At 40.3% G+C, this 20747-nt stretch overlaps 1 protein-coding gene across 10 annotated transcripts in view; it reads left to right on the top strand.

Annotated features, from left to right (window-relative positions):
- The window catches only part of lrrk1 (leucine-rich repeat kinase 1), a 50201-nt gene that overhangs the window by 24643 nt on the left and 4811 nt on the right, over window positions 1–20747 (top strand). For 9 of the 10 annotated variants that reach the window (XR_003294839.1, XR_003294840.1, XM_026293344.2 and 6 more), the window contains 17 exons: window positions 242–413; window positions 516–685; window positions 1391–1530; window positions 3585–3888; window positions 5567–5736; window positions 6149–6346; window positions 6460–6599; window positions 6857–6994; window positions 10907–11101; window positions 11651–11802; window positions 12312–12429; window positions 13146–13262; window positions 14074–14271; window positions 14448–14662; window positions 15559–16002; window positions 16371–16472; window positions 19056–19229. Coding sequence is in view for 8 of the 10 variants with exons in the window: in XM_026293344.2 (XP_026149129.1) it covers window positions 242–413; window positions 516–685; window positions 1391–1530; window positions 3585–3888; window positions 5567–5736; window positions 6149–6346; window positions 6460–6599; window positions 6857–6994; window positions 10907–11101; window positions 11651–11802; window positions 12312–12429; window positions 13146–13262; window positions 14074–14271; window positions 14448–14662; window positions 15559–16002; window positions 16371–16472; window positions 19056–19229 (3147 nt within the window). In the remaining 2 variants the exon portion in view is untranslated. Of the gene's footprint in view, window positions 1–241; window positions 414–515; window positions 686–1390; window positions 1531–3584; window positions 3889–5566; window positions 5737–6148; window positions 6347–6459; window positions 6600–6856; window positions 6995–10906; window positions 11102–11650; window positions 11803–12311; window positions 12430–13145; window positions 13263–14073; window positions 14272–14447; window positions 14663–15558; window positions 16003–16370; window positions 16473–19055; window positions 20717–20747 lie in introns of those variants that run through there. The other variant, XM_026293347.1, reaches the window with a different exon arrangement.

Below are 20747 nucleotides of genomic sequence, written 5' to 3'. Positions count from 1 at the left end.
TTTTGTTGATTAAAAATGGGGAATGCCTTTGTATTTTGGCATTTTTTATTGTGTGATAGTTTCACAAAGTACACACATTACTGTCCTACTACAGCACCTATAATAGTTGGTGCCATTCTATGACCACCTTAGCAGCTACACAGCACCAATTAGCCACACACCTGTTAGCTAAAAAGGACCAGTTAAAAAATTCTGGAAATAGTACCAAACAGCAAACATGTTTCCTTTCCTCTTTCTGTAGCTATCTGCTGCCCCACCTCCTTCCAACCAAGCCAGCCATGGACATCCATGGGTTTCGCCAACAGACTAGCAACACCCTGCAACGCCTTTTCAAGATGAGCTTTGTTCCTGCTGGATTTTGGGAGCGCTTCATTGCCAGAATGCTCATCAGCCTCACTGAGCTGGACCTGCAGGTATAGAAATCAGCACACCCCACACCATGTCCTCATCATTCAGCTATTACAGCTACACACTCTCAGCTTTTTACATTTATGGCCTGAAATGTGTTTGCGCAGTCATTTGAGCCCAAAAGAAACACGAGGAACCACAGCAGCAGGAATTCTGTGATCTACAGCTTTGCTGGGACCCAGCAGAGAAACCGCTGCAGCACCTTCAGAGTCCGTCGCAGCCAAACCATCTACTGGAAGGAGGGGCTGCTAGTAACTTTTGATGGAGGCTACCTCAGGTCAGAACTTGAGCTAGTGTGTATGTTCCACAGTTCAGATTGGACTGGAGATAATACTTCACTGCCAATAGTAAATTGTGACTCTGTACATCTGCTATAATAATGTGAAGATTTTACAAACATTTTAAAGCATAGATTACATCTCTGGGGAAAATGCTTTTGGGACTTAGAGGATTTTTTTTTGTTGAAGTGCAATATGTGGCCACTGGGAAATATTTGCTGAATGTCTTGACGGCGTATCCAGCTCTAATAATAAATCCATGACAGTGGCCTAAGACTAGCTTGGAGTTTGTAAGTTCATCCTGCTCAGGCCCATAAAATACGATAAAAGAGATTAACCTGAAAAGTAGCATAATATGTCCCCTTTGATATCTTCAACACACGATTGTTAGTAATTCCAAATATTCAATGTTTTTTCTAGCAGGAAATTACTTAAATGCTTCTATATCCATCACTGCATTCTTAGTGCTTTAATTTATTCTGAAACATAATGTACAAAATAAAAACATAAAGTTTAGTGAAATATTTCTAGTGTAAAGAAAATCTAAAAAATGTTATCTAATTAAAGAAAAGAGGAAATTAATGCTGAACTGTATTGGGCAAAGTACTGGTTCCTGCTGCTCCACAGTAGCTGCTTTGTACAGGCTGAAAGAAGATTTAACATCCTATGAAATGAGGTAGTGACATACATTTTTGTCTCTGCAGTATTGAGTCATCAGATGTCAACTGGAAAAAGAAGAAAAGTGGAGGCATTAAGATCATCTGCCAGTCAGAGATGAGAGACTTCTCTGCTATGGCCTTCATCACAGACCACGTCAACTCTCTGATCGAGCAGTGGTTCCCTGGTTAGTGCACTGTTACCGTTTACTCTGTGTAAATGAGCTGATCCTGGTCATATTCTTGATCGTGTTACACATGTCTTTAATCACATAGTTTCTAAATAAAATCATAGCTCAGTAACACTAACACGTAGGTTTATAAGCTTGATAAGGTTTAGACAGTGCACACTGCCAGAATATGATCAAGCCTTGGACCAAGAACTGCTTACTCTCCATCTGCACTAAAATGTCTCTTGAGTTATCATTTTTAATCTCATTAGTTTTTCACTCTTATCCCTTAATATAGCTCAGGATAACGTGAATTCACATGATGAATACTAAATCTTTTTTGACACTGTGATGTAATGATCCAAAATAATAAGGCAGAAGGTACATGACCTGAGCTCACAGTGTCTGACATGTATCCAGGGCCGTTATCCATCTGCCTGCTGAAGACAGGCCACTAATCCATCAGGACTGTGACAGGTGTCATGACTGACTAATTCCATGGCAGTTTACAGGAAAAGCCTCCCAAGTTTAGTATTTAAAGTGGAGATTTAAGAAGGAAACTAAGGTAAATGGATTGCTTACAAAATAAGATTTAAAAAAAAATCTGTAAAATCAGTTTCTGTGTGGGCATATTTACTAAGGAGTCACAGTGAGAACACAAAATATAAGAGGAGAGAATGTAAATTCATACCAGTCCCCTGTGCAGGTGATTTTCCACCAGCATAGCAGAGGGAATTGTGGCAGATATTTAACCTCAGGAGGAAGCAGGTTGAAAATTCGCAGCACTGCTGGCACTGATGGCAGGCGTTACTCATTTGAGACGTCATCGGCTTTAAGAGCACATGTGATTTTTTTTTTTACATCACATCTGTGGTTTTGGGGTGCCAGATGAGAATGTCAGAAACTTTTACAAGCTCTCAGTTTAAATAATTCTTTGATTATTGGGCAGAATTAACATTGGACAAAATATTTTGTGGTAGAAGGCAATGGGATTGAACAATGTGTTTGTTGGTTTCTTCAACCAATATTAAAGCTTAGTAGCAATAAACTTACACTTTCTGCTACACTCCATGTAAGTCCACACATGCTCGATACATGTACCAGAGTATTCCAGTTAACATTGCTGGAGCTGTATTCATGTATTGTACATCGCTAGTTTTGTTGAATATGCAGCTAAATTGAAACATTGCAGAAGCATCTGCTGCACAGGAACCATCAGATACTGTTCAGGACTTAATTTCCACATAATAAATATTTTTAAAAAAACTTGTTTTTTTAACAGAGCATCTTCATTGCCATGGAGGTTGTTCAGTTCAGTAGTTTTTGCAGGTGTCATTAGTCTCACAGCTTGGCTCTGTATCTGCTGACTTATTAAATCTTCTTTCAACTGATCTGTGCCTTGCTGCTGTTTTATTGCGGAGGTCTGCAGACAATACAGACTAGAGACACGCCATGTCCAAGGAACTCTTATGATATATTTTGTTGCAGCCACTTAACAGTGAATGATGCTGTTTTACTTGTGTCTTAGTGTAATGTTAGGAACTGTTTGCCTTTCCACCACACCCAGCTCAAAAGTGTTGGGTGTGGTGGAGGAGACTCTGCTAAAACCGCATCATTATCAGTCATTACCATAAGTTTAATGTGTGAATAAAGAGACCTTCAACTCAGAATGAAGATTTGTAATCAGAGGATGTCAAAAGACTCTTTGGAACCTCCTAGTCAGTATTTATTTCAGACATTGTTTTTGCACATTGCTTTTATGGTGTTACCTTCAGAATAACGTTATCTTGCAGATAGCTCCAGATTACGCAAGCTTTGACAGGCACAACTGATAAAATATGTTGTTTTACCATTCAACATTGAATATAACTCCAAAAAGAGGGATACTGTGACACTTTGCTTAAAATAATATTTGAAATTGCACACAATTTTATTAGAATCTGAAAAGCCACTCATATTAGAGTACTGTCTTGTACTTAGTCCTGATAATGGTCCAAATTTACCTACGAGTCTGATGTGCAGCAAGTACAGATCATATACATACATGGCTTCTGTCCTGTGTTCTCTTGTAGCTTTGACAGCCACCGAGAGTGATGGGAGTCTCCTCATAGAGCAGTACGCCCCCTGTCCTCTCTGTGCCTCACTGCGCCAACAGAAGCAATCTAAGCTTTTAGCCAGCCATCCCAGCAAAGTCGGGAAAAGAGGAGAACATGGTGGAGATGACGAAGGAGAAGCAGGGATTTATTACTTTAACATGGAGGACTGTGTACTGGCTGCAGTAGAAAAGGAGCACATCATTTGTCCTCAGCATCCTGACCAGCCAGTCCCCCTCCAGGAACTGGTCCCAGAACTTTTCATGACTGACTTCCCTGCACGGTAATCTTTCACCATCTAATATATAACTTTGTTTTATCTTTGCCAGCGAATTTCTCAAAATATACTTGTAGGCTACGACAGCTTAATTCTACAGCAGGACACATTTACTACATAGTTGAGAGTTTAAAATTTTGATTCAACCATAAAACCAAATCTTAAACCTCAAACAGTCCTTGAGGACAGGCAAAAATGTCCTTAAAAAACACACACACATGCACACACAGAGTGACAGTCATCCTGTGGGGCCTTGGCTGTATGATGAGTTGCAGCTGAAGTGTTGCCAGTGACGGCAACTGTTGATGTATTTTCATGGCTCAAGGGTGAAAGCTAATCCTTCAACTACTCGAATAAATAGCATGTCTCTTTGTCCCACACAACTCTACACAAACAGACACACACATATGTACAGTACTTCTGACAGTTAGTGACATATTGCATTGCCTATCCACTTATCATAAGCTTAACCCTAACAACTAAATGCCTAACCCCAACATTACCCTTAACCCTAAGCTAAACCTAAATATATAGCCTTGTAAGTACACCAAGTAAGAAATATTGTGTGTATCTATGTAGGGTTAAGGGTCATGGGTGTTGGGTGGGCAGTCAGTTGTGCAAGCATATCTCTGTAAAATAGCACAGTTCCATGGAAATGTTTACTGCAACAGTTAAACAGCCCTTCCAAATATTTATGGAAGTGCAGATGTATTATACTGGAACTCTGAAACAGTGTCAGATGGATGGTGGTATAAACAGTGCCATCATCTAGCATCATTTGTTTTGTTTTTTTTTACAGATGGAGGGCCAAAACACTTGTGGTTAGACTATTCTATTAGGTTTGGCCACTATCATTCTTTAATTAAAAGTCCATTGTTGCAGTAATAGAGCTATTACTGGGCTCCACCTCTTTGTAAATTTGGCCTCTTGGAGCCTGAAAGTATATACCATCTGCTTCATCTCTTGTAGTTCTCATGCTTTTTGGATCAAGATGTTGTAAGTTGATGAGTCAGTTTTCAACTATTTTATTGCCGTACTTTATGACAGGCCCTAATAAAATTTGTAGCAAATATCTTTTGGCCTTTCCATCGGTTCCTTCTGGGATTATACATAGGAAACTACTCATAGGAATATTCTATAGAAAGACCTGTCTGTGTGCATCAAACACATACCCCAGTAACGACGTAACTTTGGACATCACCAAAAAATGTGAGTGTGGTAGAATATTTATGGTCCACATTTCCACTTGTTGTTACTTGTGGGATATGAAAATGTCACTAACTTCCATTTAAACTCCATCCAAGTATCACCACTAGTCACTGAAGATGCCTCTATAAAGACATCTCTCCAGGTGTCTAGCAATATATCTGGATTCATTTTAGATTCCCAATCCTGTTTTATTTGTGAAGAATTACTGGATTCTATGAACATAAATATTATGTCAAATAGATAGAATAGGCCCTGTGATGGACTGGTGACTTGTCCAGGGTGTACCCTTGCCTGTCACCCAAAGAGAGCTGGGATAGGCTCCAGCAGATCCCTGTGACCCTAAATAGGAAAAAGTGGGTATAGATAATAAATGGATGCATGGATCGAATAGAACAGAACAGATTTTTGTTTGTCCTCTTTTCTAGGTTGTCATCACAAATGTCTGTGTGTGTGTGTGTGTGTGTGTGTCTGTTAGGCTTTTTTTGGAGAAGGAGGAGCTGGAGTATTCTGTTGAGGAGAATAATGTACTTGGTCAGGGCGGCAGTGGGACCATCATATACCGAGCCCGATATCGCGACCAGCCTGTGGCCATCAAATGCTTTCACTTCAAGAAGTGTCGACAGCGCACTATCACCAGTGATACAGGTAGGGTCGTGTTTTTCTTTTTAGTGATGTGTCTGTTTTTTGTTCATAAGTCAAAGGGCTTTTGTAATGTGACACTATTTTGTAAGATGCATGAGGTATGTGGTTTGTCTTCAAAGATAGCATCTGGTGTGAATTGATCAGGGTTAGAGGTGTCTGAAAGCTCGACAAAATCAATTTGGGATGGCAGTATTTTTGTCACACATTTCCCATCTCATAATTACAGAGACATGTGGGCGACCATAGCTTCAAACAGCGAAATGGAAGTACACAGATGGAGAAAAATGTAGACTTACTGATGTGTGAATTTTCAGTATGAGAGGCATATTTGTTCTGGGCACAGATATCTTCTGCATATCCCCTTTTGTGACTCACAACCTGTGCTCCCTCTCATTCGTCTCTTCATTGCTTTTAGACACTATGGTGAAGCACCTGCAGTCTGAAGATGCTTGCCGGAGCTTTTCTGAATTTCGCCAGGAAGCCAGCATGTTGCACTCTCTTCAGCATCCCTGCATCGTCTCTTTGGTGGGCATCAGCATCCATCCACTGTGCTTTGCCCTGCAGTTAGCCCCTCTGGGCAGCCTCAATGCTGTGCTGGAGGAGAAGCGCAAAGGCACGTAGCAAGACATTTCTCACATTAACTCAGATTTGTTTTTTCCTCCTGAAGTAGGTCCTAAAGCCTGTTTCTTTATTAGTGGGACATGAAGTTATATTTTTAATTTGTAGGTTCAAAGTACATGCCCCTTGGTCACATGCTAACCTTCAGAGTGGCCTATCAGATTGCAGCAGGACTGGGATACCTTCATAGGAAGAACATCATCTTCTGTGACCTAAAATCTGATAACATCCTGTTGTGGTCTCTGGAGGTTTGTATGTGAATTAACATGAGGAAGGCAAATATTTTTTGGTGATTTTAGTTTATTGAGATTTTCTAAGATACAATATCAGACTTTGTCAGACGTAGAAAAGTGAAGTCCTGAACATTTTTAATCTGTTGTGCCAATGAAGAAAGCACAGGAATTCAAAATATTACAGTAACTTAAATCATATCAAAGACACAGACATCCTTACTGTTTCTATCGTTTAATTCAGCTTGTTCACTGATTTTTGTGTCTTCTTCCAGGTGCATGATCCAGTCAACATTAAACTGTCTGACTATGGCATATCTCGACAATCTTTTCACGAAGGGGCATTGGGGGTGGAGGGCACACCAGGTTACCAGGCTCCTGAGATCCGACCAGGCATCGTGTATGATGAGAAGGTACCAGCCACCTGGTCTTAACCCACATTAAGTGATGTTTGCAATACTACTATGAATCTAATTCAGTGTTACACTGAATACAACAGAGGAAACAAAGGTGCAGCAGCGTTTGGGTTAGTTTGAAAGTGGCTAGAGTTAAGGCACATTAAAGGTCATCAGGAAGTTGGTTACGTCTCTGCTAAGCATAGAAGTTAAAAGCTTCACGCTGGTTGGTGTAGAATTAAGCTGACTGCCTTCAAGAGCTTTACTGGGTTTATTTTCTTCAAGGAGATACAAAACACATTTTTGCCCTGTATTATTGAGGGAAAACTAGCAGTAGCACTGTTCTTGTTGAAACTATGGCAGCAGCGTTCTGAATGAGCTGAAGATATCTAACAGTGTTCTTGGATTAACCAGACAAAAGACCATTATAATAAACCGCCCTGTTGTAATGCATGAATGCAGTTTTGCCATGTTACTGTCCCTAAGCATTGTGTGTGGCAGCCAGGTGTGATTCTGCATCTATCCACCAGGAAGAGCAGTGATTAATTTTAGTTTAGATGCAGACTGATAATCTGAACCTGCTGTCAAGGTCCAGGACAGTCGCTGGGCCAAACACAGTAATGGCTGCTGGGCCTGCTGAACCGAGGCAAATGCTCCAGGTTGGCTGGTTGCTATTGGTTGGTCTAAATATTAATCAGTGTCAGCCTGAGTAAAAACAATCCTTTCATCATACTTAAATGTTTGCATCTTATAGGCCTATTGAGGCCTTGTGCCCCTGGCAGTTTTTGCTTTGTTTTTTCATTGTTTAATCAAGGGTGTCTCCTCTCATGCTTTTGGAGTGAGACAGTCACTCTCAGGCTCTGTGTCATACTCTCATGCTGCTCAAATAAATCTCACACCCTAATTCAATACCAATCTTGGTCAACAACACACTTTTTGCATCTTTACCCAATATAGATACACGCTAAATCTTTTTACGTAAAGAATGAAATAACTCTGCAACATAGGGGCTAATGTAAGGTCAAAATTATGCAAAGGTAAGAGTAATTAAGAGTTAGTATTCCACATCTTTTCACAAAGTATGCTTGGTTTCTCCAACTCAACAATTTAGAAAATTAGGTGATTTTTTTTTTTTTTTTTTTAATGGATTCTGTGCTACCCGGCAAAGCAGACACTCGACTTTTGTCCTGTAGATGTTGTATTCTGCATGAATGGAGGCATTAAGCTGGGTTTTGAAGTATCCTTTTAGCCTCTGTTTCTCGCTGATCAACAGAGAATGTGAATGCTCCTTTGGTTCGTCTTTATTAAACAAAGCAGCAGGCTTCAAACTGAAAAAGGACTTGATGTGGTATTGTGACCTTACAGCAGCCTTGTTAACATAAATGCCTTTCTGCACTGGTTCACAGTTAATACAGTGAAACCAACAGAAACAAAATGAAGTTTTTTTTATTGGCTAAATCCTGACGCTTTACCGCTTGATGCTTGTTTTAACAGCAAAGAAAAAAGTTGAAAGATTCATGCAGGTTTAACCATGACAAAGTCACTGCACTCACCTTTAAATCACAAAATATCTGAGCAAAGAAAAATTTAAACAGACATTTGACAAAAGCTGTCAGTACAGTGAACTGTATCAACACTAGTATGGATAAGGACTCTAGGCAATCAGCACTTAACAATTACTTATCCATTAATCTGGATTTATATGATTCACTGTCAAGTTACTTGAGCCAGTCTATGCGTGATTAAGTTGTCTGTGTGTTTTTTGTGACATTGCCAGTATTGTGTAATTTTCTCATTTGCTTTGCCAATGGTGAATCAGATCATTGTGGCAGTGTTGCATCATACAGTTGTCTCAATTACACAGTGTACTGGTAGCTTAATTAAGACAATAGTCACATTGTTGAATATACACATGGTGCCTACTACAGAAGTAGTGTGTGTTTTGGTAAAGATTCAGTGCGTACGTGTTCGCTCTGACTTTCACACAGACCACAGCACTGTGTTTCCTTGACATGGCTGAGCTGGGGTATTCTGAGCCTTCTCTTCTCCCCAGGGAGGCTAGTTTTACTAGGGCTTACTGTTTTATTGTTCCCTTCCTCCATAGGGGAAGATTTTAAAGAAAAATGTCTGTAAGCCTGGATCTCCATCCATCAGTCCCTTTCCCACAGAGGTTGCTGACACCAGCCAATCAAACACCTTTTCTCCCCTCCTGGGTGTTAATTTCACTTTTTGATGAGGTTTAACTTTTTATGAGATGCAGACAAGGCAAGAGAGAGAATAAATGATGAAGCTAGTGGAAAATGAACAAAGAGTATATTGGAAAATAAATGAAAAGCAGCATAATTGCTGTACCGTGCTTGACAGCTGTGAGTATCTTTGGAAAAAACTGAGTCAGTCGAGTAAAACCACTAAAAAGCTCTTACAAGCAATTTGTTTATATGCTTTGATCATTTCTAGTGACAAGATTAGGAATCCACAACATGAATTGTTTTTTTTGTAGGTAGAACAATGAAAAGTGTTGTCCAGAAATAGGTAAAACTGTGTTGATCACTGATTCCTTATGTTTGTTTATGTTTAGATGAAAAGATTTTAACTTCATTCATCTCACTGTGCATTGTGTTTTGCCAGGTCTTCGTATAAGGTTGACATAATGTCATCAAGCCAAAAAAAAAAAAGAGTAAAAAGTTAATTTCACTTTAATCGGATGCATGTTTCTCGTCACATGGTTGCTTCTATTGGTTGTTTTAGTTTTGAAAAAAAAAAAAAAATAGTGTCAGGAATGTTTACCACTGATAAAAACCTGCCAGAATGATGGATTAAGATGGCAATGAGTACCTCAACTTCAGTGGCTAATGCCTTAGTAATTATTTTCAAGTCTGCGTTCAGTAAAGATAAGACAATAACTAGATGCAGTACTACAGTGTTTGAAATTTTAATAGCATTCACCTGGAAAAGGTGATTTATTTTTCATCAGTTTTCATTCTTCAGTGAGCTGCAGTGCTCTGCAGTGGTTGCATTTATCCTCTTCACTGTTAAGCTTTTCCTTTAATTTGTCACAGTGACTGTATGTGGCCAGGGTTACTACAAAATATGGAACTTATCTAGGGTTTGTGTAGCACATGAAAACTGTCGACAAGAGTCAGAATGAGACTATTCAAACTGATGTCAGGAGAATATGAATGAATGTACCACTGTTTTCCATAGCCACCCAGCATAGCACAGACCTTGAGTGCAGCAGGAATCACTACCAGGTGATCTCACCACAAAAGTAGTTGAGTGTTTTTCGGCACTGCTGTTTGCCTCTGCAGTTATTCTGGGAATTCCCACAGGGCCCAACTCCCCCAATCACTGTCACCATTCAGACACAGGAATCCACATGGGTATTTTGGTTTTCAAGGATGAGACGAATGAGAGAAGAAAGGTAAAACTGGAGTATGTCTTTGCTTTATTAGCAAAAAGTGTTTTTGTTCACTTAAAGTTTCACTTCGAAGTCTGTGACAATTGCAAATAAAAAATGAAGTATGAAGGAATAACTCTTAAAAACTAGATAGGCGAGACCACAGTAAGTGAGGAAGAGTATTACTGTGGACTGTCAGTCAACCTGCCTACTGTCATTATCACTACAGTCATTCACCCCCTTCCTTGTTAGCAAGTGTAGGACTACAGCTTCTTCAGTTTTCCTGCATATAAATACTGTATACTGGCTATTTCACACATTTGTATTGCATTTTATCTGTGTGTTACATGTACTGTGTTTATAAAACCCTCTTTTGCTGTATTCCTGAGATGTACTACAGTTTATAATTTAAATCCAAGGCTGTATTTTAGCTGCTTTTCTAGTGTGATAACATTGCTCACAAATCTGGCTGGAAGTTTTAAAAACCTGTTATTTGTGTTCTCTGGTTCTTCTCTCATCATGGCTGCCTGAAGGTGGACATGTTTTCCTATGGTATGGTGCTATATGAGCTGCTGTCTGGACAAAGGCCAGCACTGGGACAGCACCAACTTCAGATAGCAAAAAAGCTTTCCAAAGGTGTCCGGCCGGTGTTAGGCAGTCCAGAGGAGGTTCAGTTCCACTGCCTCCACACCCTACTAACTGAGTGCTGGGACACTAAGCCTGAGAAGGTGAGCCACCCTGCTGCTTCAACTGGTACAAATCCATGTTTCCCTATTTTCTCTGCTTTCTAGGATATAGACTGATTAGCTGTGCTACTCACATGGTGGTTAAGCTTGTGAACTCATGGAAAGACATTTTAAAAATATACAAAGGCCAGAGTCATACGTGTTCTGCTTATGATCCTTTTAAATACACTCTCAGAATGCAAAGCATGCTTGCAAGCCAAGGAGGTAGCACACCTGTCTTCAGCCTCAGGACAACAATTATCATATAACACGTGTGAACTTTGTGTGAGCATGTCTTAGTCTGATACCATTCTTGTAAGGACATTTTCAGCTGGTCCTCACAACTTCAGATGTTTTCTTGAGGGTTAACACTTGGTTTTATGGTTCAGATTAAAATGAGGTTAGGGTAAGGGTTGATTTTAGACATTTAGTTGTGATGATTAAGGTTTGGGCAGGAAGGCATGTGGTTGTGATGGTTAGGATAGGAGGCTAGGTTTCTCACAGAGATCACTGTATAAGCATGTTTGTCTCTGCATGTGTGTGTGCGCGTAGAGGCCAGTGGCCATGCAGTGTATGAAGCAGATGCAGGACCCCAGTTTTGCCTGCCTCCGGTACATATTGTCCTGTGACAGCCACTCCCAGCTGTTCATGTCCCAGCTGCAAGGACACAGTGCTGTGTTCTGGAAGGATGACAAGGACGACAGGTTTGTTTGTCTTTCACTGCTAATTACTGTTTTCCATTATTATTTTGGTCTTTTTATTTTTTTCATATATACATGTACGTATAATTGTTATTTATTACATGTTCGAAATAAACTGCTACTACTGCTACTTCTCTTTAATTGCTAATTACTGTTTTCCTTTTAGCTTTAAAAAAATCTTTATCTTTTTGGTTGCATATTTCTCACAATTTTTCCCTTTACAAATTTGGCCCAGAATACTTTTAAACAACTTGGTATCGGTATTTTAGATTTGATCTGCATTCATGTACAAAACATCTAACAGCCTACAAGTAATACATCAATACAGGGAATTATTATTTCATTTCCCTGATTTCTGTTGTTTAGGTACAAGTAAGATTACAAGTAAGATTACGTTTATATTGTGATCCTGCTTGTGCAGTCTTCTAGGATGTGATATCATGCAGCTAGAATCTGTGTGTGTGTGTGTGTATATATGTATATGTATGTATATATTGCTTTGTGTTGAATAGGAACTACACTGTGGTGAATGTGGAGAAAGGCCAGGTGGAGGTGAAGAGGATGTCCTGTCCGGGCAGTAGGATTAGCTGTCAGATGAAGATGTGTAACACACTGTGGATGGCCACTGAGGTACACAACAACCCAAGTCACACTCTACTGGATTTGTGTTTGCATGAAACAGTACTGTTCTGCTCAAAGGAAGGAAGAACTAAGGAAGGAAGATATCTCTCTTGACAGGAAACATGTTTAACACACCATCTGGAAAACAACAAAATTTTGTAATGTGGCTTCCAAGGAATTTTTTAAAAATTGCAATTTCTAGAAATATATTAAAAAACACTCAAGTTTACATTTTTCTATAAACTGTAGATATGGCAAGTACTAATTCCTTGAAGTGTCATAAAGCAAATACATTTTTTCTATCCACAAACATCTAGAAGCTGTTCAGGGATGAGATAAAGTAAAAATCATATAGGCACAATTAGGTCAGGTGATTCTGATTTGATATTTGATCTTCTTTTGAGAGATTTTTTTTTTTCTTGTAACCCAAAGTTTATGAAATACATTCAAAAGGAGGGGAACAGAGTAAAGCGAGCACTAGAATAAACAGAGCCCAGACTAGTGCTGTAATATGTGTGACAGCATTTCATTTATCAAATCAGCCTGCTCTAATTGTTAGCAGAGATTAAAGGAAGAGTTCAGTGTAGTTCCACCCAAATCCTTAAATTAAAAATGTGTTTGTTTAGAGAAAACTTACTCATGTAAAATGTATTATTGGCTGGTATTCTGCTGCTTTACACAAAATGTTTAGATTAATTTTTATTTTACGTGTTTTTGTGTCATAGGAACAGGAGGTGTTCATCTACAGTCTGAAAGACATGTGTCCGCTCAGTCATCCCCAGAAACAATTCTCCTGCCCAGCTGTCATCACCTGCCTGTTCCCTGTTCCAGCAAGAGAACAAGTCAGCTCACGTCTCAACACGCACACACACAAGATGTCTTACTCGTGTCTGAGTGGTTGTTAATCACTGTATCAGCACTGCAGCAGAACTACATAGTCCGGCAGCTATTGGGATAAATAAGTTTTATCCTTTGTGCACATAAGTTAAGTCATTTCTGCACAAAATTGGGAACTTGTTCCACAACATTGATTTTCCTGTTACATATGCCAACTAATGGTGCAGAGCTTTAGCATCTTCAGCAGCAGTAATGGGATGCTGCTTGGCACTGCAGGCTATTGTTGTGATTTGTGCACGTTATTACATAAATGTGATTTTACATGTTGCGCTCAGTCTGGATCGAAGTTTAAGCACTTCTCTTAATGTTTCTGACACTTTTAACTTAGAGTCTAAACTGAACTGCTGTCAGGGTTTCATATAGACAACAGCAGCATCTTATCTGTGTTTTCCACCCATTACCAAGTTATAGGTTGCCTGTCACTCATATTAAGATCGCTCAGCACAGGTCCCTGACTGTAGCATGACTGTGTCTGGCAGCAAACAATGCCTTTGTGGTGCTCTGACTTGCTGCTGTCCTGTGGTGACCTTTCAAAGTGCAGATGGTGGTATCCAGGTGTTACTGAGAGGCAGGTGTTGCAGGTGGGGTCAGCTCTGCAACCTGTAGTGACTGGTGTCAATGAGTGGAATGAAATGTGTGAAACAAGGTCATGAAACACCAGGCAGCTTTGGTGTTACCCCGACAGGGACAGTTTTAGAGTTTAGGCTGATTATTCAAATGTAAATGTAAAAAGACTTTTCTTCCTCCCCTGTTAAGAGCCTGGCCCGAGTGTTTGCAGGGATGTTCGATGGCTTGGTGGCAGTGTACACCCTGGTGGAGGACCTTCCACTGGAGGGGGAAACCTACCTGTGCTCACACACCCTCAACAAGACGGTGTTTGGTATGAAGGACACAGATCCCAGGCAGAGACCCTACCCAGTCAGAAGCATGGCACTGGTCAGCGGTGGTTCCCAGGTCAGCCGGTTAGAAATGTATTGACCATAAAATCATGTTGGAAAAGTCACTAAGAAGTTTGTTAAATAAAAGGTAGCATCAACTCATGAAGTCAAACTAGTGTCTGTACATCATGGACATTGAGTTATCTGCATATCCTCACTCAGCTGATTTTGTCCCTTTTTGTGTCTTTGCAGTTATGGTTCTCCAACGGCCCAGGTGTGCTGGTCATCGACTGCCTGAATCTTCAGGCAGTTCGAAGACTGGATCCCTACAGTGCACCGTCCTCCATCGTATCCATGGCAACCAGTTTCAGTCTGTGGGGAGAGGAGGCAGTCTGGACCCTGGATGACCACAGCAACACCCTGCTGCTCTACCATGCTGCCTCCTATGACCTCTGTGCTAAGTACTGGTGAGTGGAGACCTTGTGAAAAGCCTGTCTTCAATTAACCAAACAAACTGAACCAGGATTTATCTCTTTGATTTGGAGCTAATGGTTTACAAGAAGTTTGGTTTAGTCTGTAAAACACAGACCTGAGACATTAATCAATGATCACATCAATTTTCATGCAACATGAAGTGTAAAGTCAGTGTCACAGACAAAGCAAATGTGAGCCTGGAGCTTATTTATTTTATAGCAAGGCAATGCAATAATGGCCTTTTTGGAAAATGAATTTATCTATCAGCCTCCATAAGATGAGAATACATACTTAATATTGAATGCTTTTTAATTAATAATTTCTCATTATATGGTTCTTGAATTTTCTGTTACATTTAAAGAGATGAAATTGTGAAAATGAAACAAGAGGCACGGGTCAAGCTTGTTTTTTAGTTTTTCTTATTGCTGTGCACATATCTTGGTATGTACTGTGATGCGTTAGAATGAAAATGTTATGACCTCAGAACAGCCCAGGTTAAATTAGTTGCTATCTTCAGTTTTCCTCATGTGTTTTGTTGGAGAGTTGGGCTGACTTTCCAAACTTTTCTGATGTAGGTTTGTGAAGCCCATTAAGATACTGTGTGTGATACTGAGCTGCTTAAGTAAACATGACAGTCAAACCGCTAGTAGCTGCTGAGCAAAGCAGAACAGTCTCTGACCTTCCACGTGCATGATTTGTAGCAACATTATCTTTCTTCATGTTGACAAGTTAAAGCTAATTAGAAAGTCAGTAACAGTGATGTTACACAACCTTTTCTTTATTTGTATGTCTGACACAACAGTTTGTTTTTTTTTATAGTTGAGCAAAACAAAAAAAGCTTGGATTGTTTATCTAAGTGGCTATTTTTGAAATCATATCATGATTTCAGCTGCGGAGACTGCAATCCTCTACGGGATGTCTTCACTGTGCAGCGTCCTGCAGGCCTCACCACAGTGACACCCACTGACCTCAAGACCATGGACCATGAGGAGAAGCTGGAATGGACTAATGGAGAAGTGACATTGATTTACAGTGAAGAGGCTGGCACACAGATCATCCAGCACCAGGATTCACTCACAGACTACTGTTCCATATCATCCAACTGCTCCTTGGAGCAACAGGGATCAGACTGTTCCAGTACTGCAGGCCGCAGCTCATTTGCCAGTAGTGTGCCACTGTCAGCAGACCAGGATGAGACAGAGAGGGATCAGGACCAGCAGGCGTCCACCAACCCTGAGTCTTACCTGGGGGCTGCAGAGGCTGTGATCCCCACACCTCCCCATCTGCAAGCCTTTACAGTGCTGCCAGTGAATGGAACTCTGTGGATCCCCAGGTTTAAAACAGTGAACACCACACAAAGACACTGTCTTATATTTAGTCACTGAGTCATTGTTGTAAATATGAATATGATACAGGGTAGGGACTGAGTAAATAACTACTAAATAATTACCACTATAAGTGGTAAAATCAAGATTTTTAAAAAATTGTTGTACAAGTAGTAGCATAAATAGCTTTGTCACTGAGTTATAGTATAGTATGCATAACTATAAATATATCAGTTACCTATAACACACAAGCACATGCATACTGTGATTCCTACTGTAGTTTACATTAAAGAACAATATTTGAATTAGGTGTCAGGTGAGATATGTCCACGATCTTCACTACAAGATGTTATAGGTGCATGTTGTTGTTTGGCAGGCGAGGAGGCGATATCATGGTCATTGAAATGCAGTCAAATGACGATGAGTTGAAGGGGCGTGTCATCGCGGTCCTCAGTCCACCTGGATGTTCCTCTCTTGGGTGAGCTCAAATTCTGAAGGTTTTCCAGCCTTTCTGCCTTGATTAGACTGTTACAAACGTTATGTTTATTCTTTACAGGTTTGATTTCTAAGACATGTATGAGTAACATTAACACTTTAAGAGCTGGGAATCAATGTCAAAAACAACTTGATCCTTTTCCAAGCAGCTTATGGATTTGTGTCACTGTACAAAATACTATGCTTTCCATAGAGATGCCAAATATTAAAATAACATTATACTACAGGTGTACTTTCCTCCAGAACATCAGTAACCTGTGAACCACAACAGCAATGCATTGTCTATGTCTAGATGCTTTTTATTTTCTAGACTGTCTGGCATTTCTTTGCTTTGGAAGAAGCTGCTTTCAACATAACATGTATTTTAAAGGGTTCATTTAGACTTAAGGTGACTTTGATGTTAAACAGCACAAGCAGCAGGGTAGAGGTAGGGTAAAAGTTTTCCTCAAAGCTTGGAAGACCTTGGCAGTGTAGCCCTGCCTTAAGTTACCCTTTGGACCAGCTCCACCACCACAGCAGGCGAGCTCTGAATCCCAACACCTGGCATGAGCCGCAAGTTCCAGCCGTGAAACCATGTAATGTGGCTCAACTCCCTGAGTCTGGTCTGGAGTATACATGCAAGCTCTGTTGTAGTATAAAAAAACTTTTAACATGTAGGACATAACTCTCTCACAGAGCTTCATGAGAAATTAGATACCTCCTGTTTACAGTATTTATATGTGAACACGTGATATGAGCTGGAAACGAAGAAAAACCTTTTCCTGTGGAAAGACCTGTCAGTCATAAAGGGTAAGATGTGATGTGTCATTCTACTGACAGTCCAACTAAAAAAATATGTGAGTATAAGCACATTGAACTGTGCAATTCAGAATTTGATTGGTATTTGTATTGTATGTTGATGTTTTAGAGGAACAGGATGACAGTACATTTGTTATGGTGTGCTTTGGTGAAGCCAGCTTATTAGAACAAAAAAGCTGTAAATTATACTGACCTGTAGAATGCAGATCGGCTCCTGGCTAAACAGTCTGATGTAGATTGTACAGATATTCTGATTATTAGTGGTGCAACAGATCACAAAATTCACGGTTCGGATCACATTACGGTTTGAGTCATGGATTGGACCACTTTTCGGATCAGCAAAAAAGGGGAGGAGCCAAATGTAATTTGCTTTCCATATATTACAAGAAGAGTACAGCAAGGTTGGTTTCAACAAAAATAGCCTACAGAACCTATGATTTAAACCGCGTGCCATGTGCATGCCGAACCGTGGGTCGTGATCCGCATGGATCACGGATCAACTGCGATCCATTGCACGCATACTGTGTTATTAAGACAGATTTGAAATCAGCTGTGTTCCTATTTCCATTTTTACCAGTATGTTTTATTTACCTCCCTTATTTGGTGCTTAAGCTGGTCTAAGAATACATTCTTTATGACAAAGTGTTTTAGTGAGTACTAAATTAAATTCTTCCATCTGCATGGAGCCTGTTTTCAGCAGTGGTTGAAACCATTCACTGGGGCAGGACAAGCCAAAAGCTATATATTAATTTACTGATGCAGCCTCAATAAAGCTCAGCAAGATCCTTCATCATGTATTTATGGTCCTTCGCTGAGTCTGTAATTATTTCTGTAAAGAAGCCAGCAGCTGTTCCTCTGCAGAATGGACTTCTGTGTGTGCTTCTACAAAGGGGCTTTGCCTTTTAGCAACAGGCAATAAAGGGCCACCCAAAACAAGCTGCTTAATAAGCAGTTATTACCTTGTGCACCTGTAACATCAGTGACACACTGCAAGGTCATGGCTGAGGCCAAGGTAGGGGCGGTCAGGGCAAATGCACTTTATTTAAGTTGTTCTTCAGTTGTAGTGAGCTTAATGCTGTCTATCTGCTCCTTTACAAATGTAATGTTTAAGTGTTACTGAGTTTTTTTTAATGTGCCTAGTAGTGTTGGCTTGATGTCTGTTATAGCTCTTGGAGACTTTACACAGCACAGCCTCACCAGCCTCTTCTTGTAATCATGAGACTGTACATCACAGGGCGAGAGCTCACATCAGCAGAGCGTAATGATAAACCTCAGATGAAACAACAATGGAAGTAGATAATTCAGGGTTGTTCTGCACGATACATGGGTGGCTGTGCTCAGAACACACAGTCACAAGAAGCTCTCCCTCCCAAAATGCTTTGTCACAGCCTTAATAAGTGAGTGAGTTAGAACTACATTGCTTTGTGCCATTATTGAACATTTTAGCAGTTTTACATTTTGTATTTTCAGGAGGACGGGCTTTGGAATAGATACTTTTTGGAGCAGAGTGGGCAGGAATTTACTTCTTTACCAGCACTTTAGACAAATAGTAACTTCAGTCCTAACAGTACATGCAGTATCCTCAGTGGCTTTCCAGGGAACTGCTTCCTAGAACTGGCCACTAGCTTCTAAGAAGAGCTAATTACAGTGTGCAGGGATGCACCACCAACTTTAGCTCCTTTCCCGCACTGCATTCCTCTCTTTCCCTTACAGATCGATCTCTTTCTTGTGTCCCTCACTCCCTTCCTCTACTCTCTATTTCTCTCAGGATCCTAGAGGAGGCAGCACTAGTGGCAAAGGACACAGTTGTATGTGGCTTTCGTAAAGAAAACACGGAGTGGTGCCTGTGTGTCTGGAGGGGTTGGGGCAGTCATGAACTGGAAGTCTTCTACCAGTGCTACGAGGAGCTGGGCCGCTTGGAGACCAGCATGAGGAAAAGAAGGTAGCTGTTGTGCTGCGATAGCAAGGAGCAGAATTGCAGCTCTGTATGGAGGGTGAGCCAAGGGGAATACACACCGACAGACTGCCAGTGTTCAGAGCAGGAGCAGCCAAATGCTGACATCAGGGCAACGTAGGCGGAGGAGGAGGAGGAGGAGGAGGAGGAGGTCTACCTAAGGGCTGAGCCTCAAATCATATGCAACAAGTTATGTCCACTTACTGCTTATCCTGATACAGAAATGAAAAATCAGCCATGAAAAGCCATAAAGCCAACAGATCGAGGTTACCAGAACAAATCTTTACAAGTGACTTTTTAATAAGTGATCTGCAGTTTTTATAGGGGTTGTGTTGTCTTATTTAATGCTACAGTATATGCCATATTTGGCCACAGGTGGCAGTTTGTCAGCCCGTTTGGTGTGACTGGGATTTAGTTCAAGTTGTGGACTGTTTGGAGTCTGACTCCAGCTGCTGCAGTCTATTGTTTATTTTGTGTCTGCACATATCAGTCAGCCCTTATTGAATTATTCCAATCTGTGACTTTAAATGCCCCCTGGATGTGACACTGGATGGGGACATTCTTAAAGGACATGAAATGTTTTTAAAAGAAATGTTACTGGAGTTAAGCTGGTCCTGCTGGGAAGCAGCTGTTTTCTAGAAACAAGCAGGTTGTAGATGGGTGGGTGGCATCGAAACTGACACTCACACACTCAGAACAAAGAGTTCCAATTATTTCCAGTATACTTTAGCCCTAAACCGTGCCATACAAATCTGCATGCTATCCACAACTTCAAATGTGGCCTGTAAGCAACAAACTAACATCTGTCTTCTCTGCAGCATTATGCAACAGACTGTTTTCTTGGAGATTTAAGTTCTGCTAAGTCAATGTTACTTGCCTGCCTTTTCTTCACAGGTTTCATATTACGCTTATAGGCACAAGAGATTCATAGGAAGTGGTGGTGGAAATGATTCAGAGGCCTGTGTATGTGCACATTTTGCATAATGTACTGTAGAAAATGTTAGATCGTTAGTTGGACATTGCATTTTTAGTGTTTTTTATTGAAACAGTATGCTCTGATGAATCCTCTCAGGCTCAATCACACAGTAATGTCATCAGATCAGGGCTGTTTGCTGAAGTATTAAACGTAATTTCTAGATCCCAAATATACATGACACATTACACATATGGCAGATTTGTGCAGGATTAAAAGCAGAGTGTGCCACCCAAAGCCCACTGAGTGGTTACACTGAAAAGCTGTCCAATACTTCCCACATAGTTCTACATATTTAAGACATTTTATCCTTCCAGCCAAATAATTTTAATTTAAGCTATGACATGTCAAACTCAAGTGGCCAGTAAAGAAGTGTATATTGTCCAGCTCTGGCAGAGGTTATTTATTTATCTGAATGTATAATGGAAGTATATTGCAATGGAAGTTGTGTACATAATTACTGTACAATATAGTGCTGAATAAAGTTTGTATGATAATTTCATGATAGCCTCATTTATGAGAGTTGATGGTCT

The sequence above is a fragment of the Mastacembelus armatus genome, chromosome 3 (genome assembly GCF_900324485.2).
Source record: "Mastacembelus armatus chromosome 3, fMasArm1.2, whole genome shotgun sequence".
NCBI classification, from domain to species: Eukaryota; Metazoa; Chordata; class Actinopteri; order Synbranchiformes; family Mastacembelidae; genus Mastacembelus; species Mastacembelus armatus.
The sequence above is the reverse complement of the archived record's forward strand: the minus strand, read 5'-3'. Positions and strand labels throughout refer to the sequence as shown.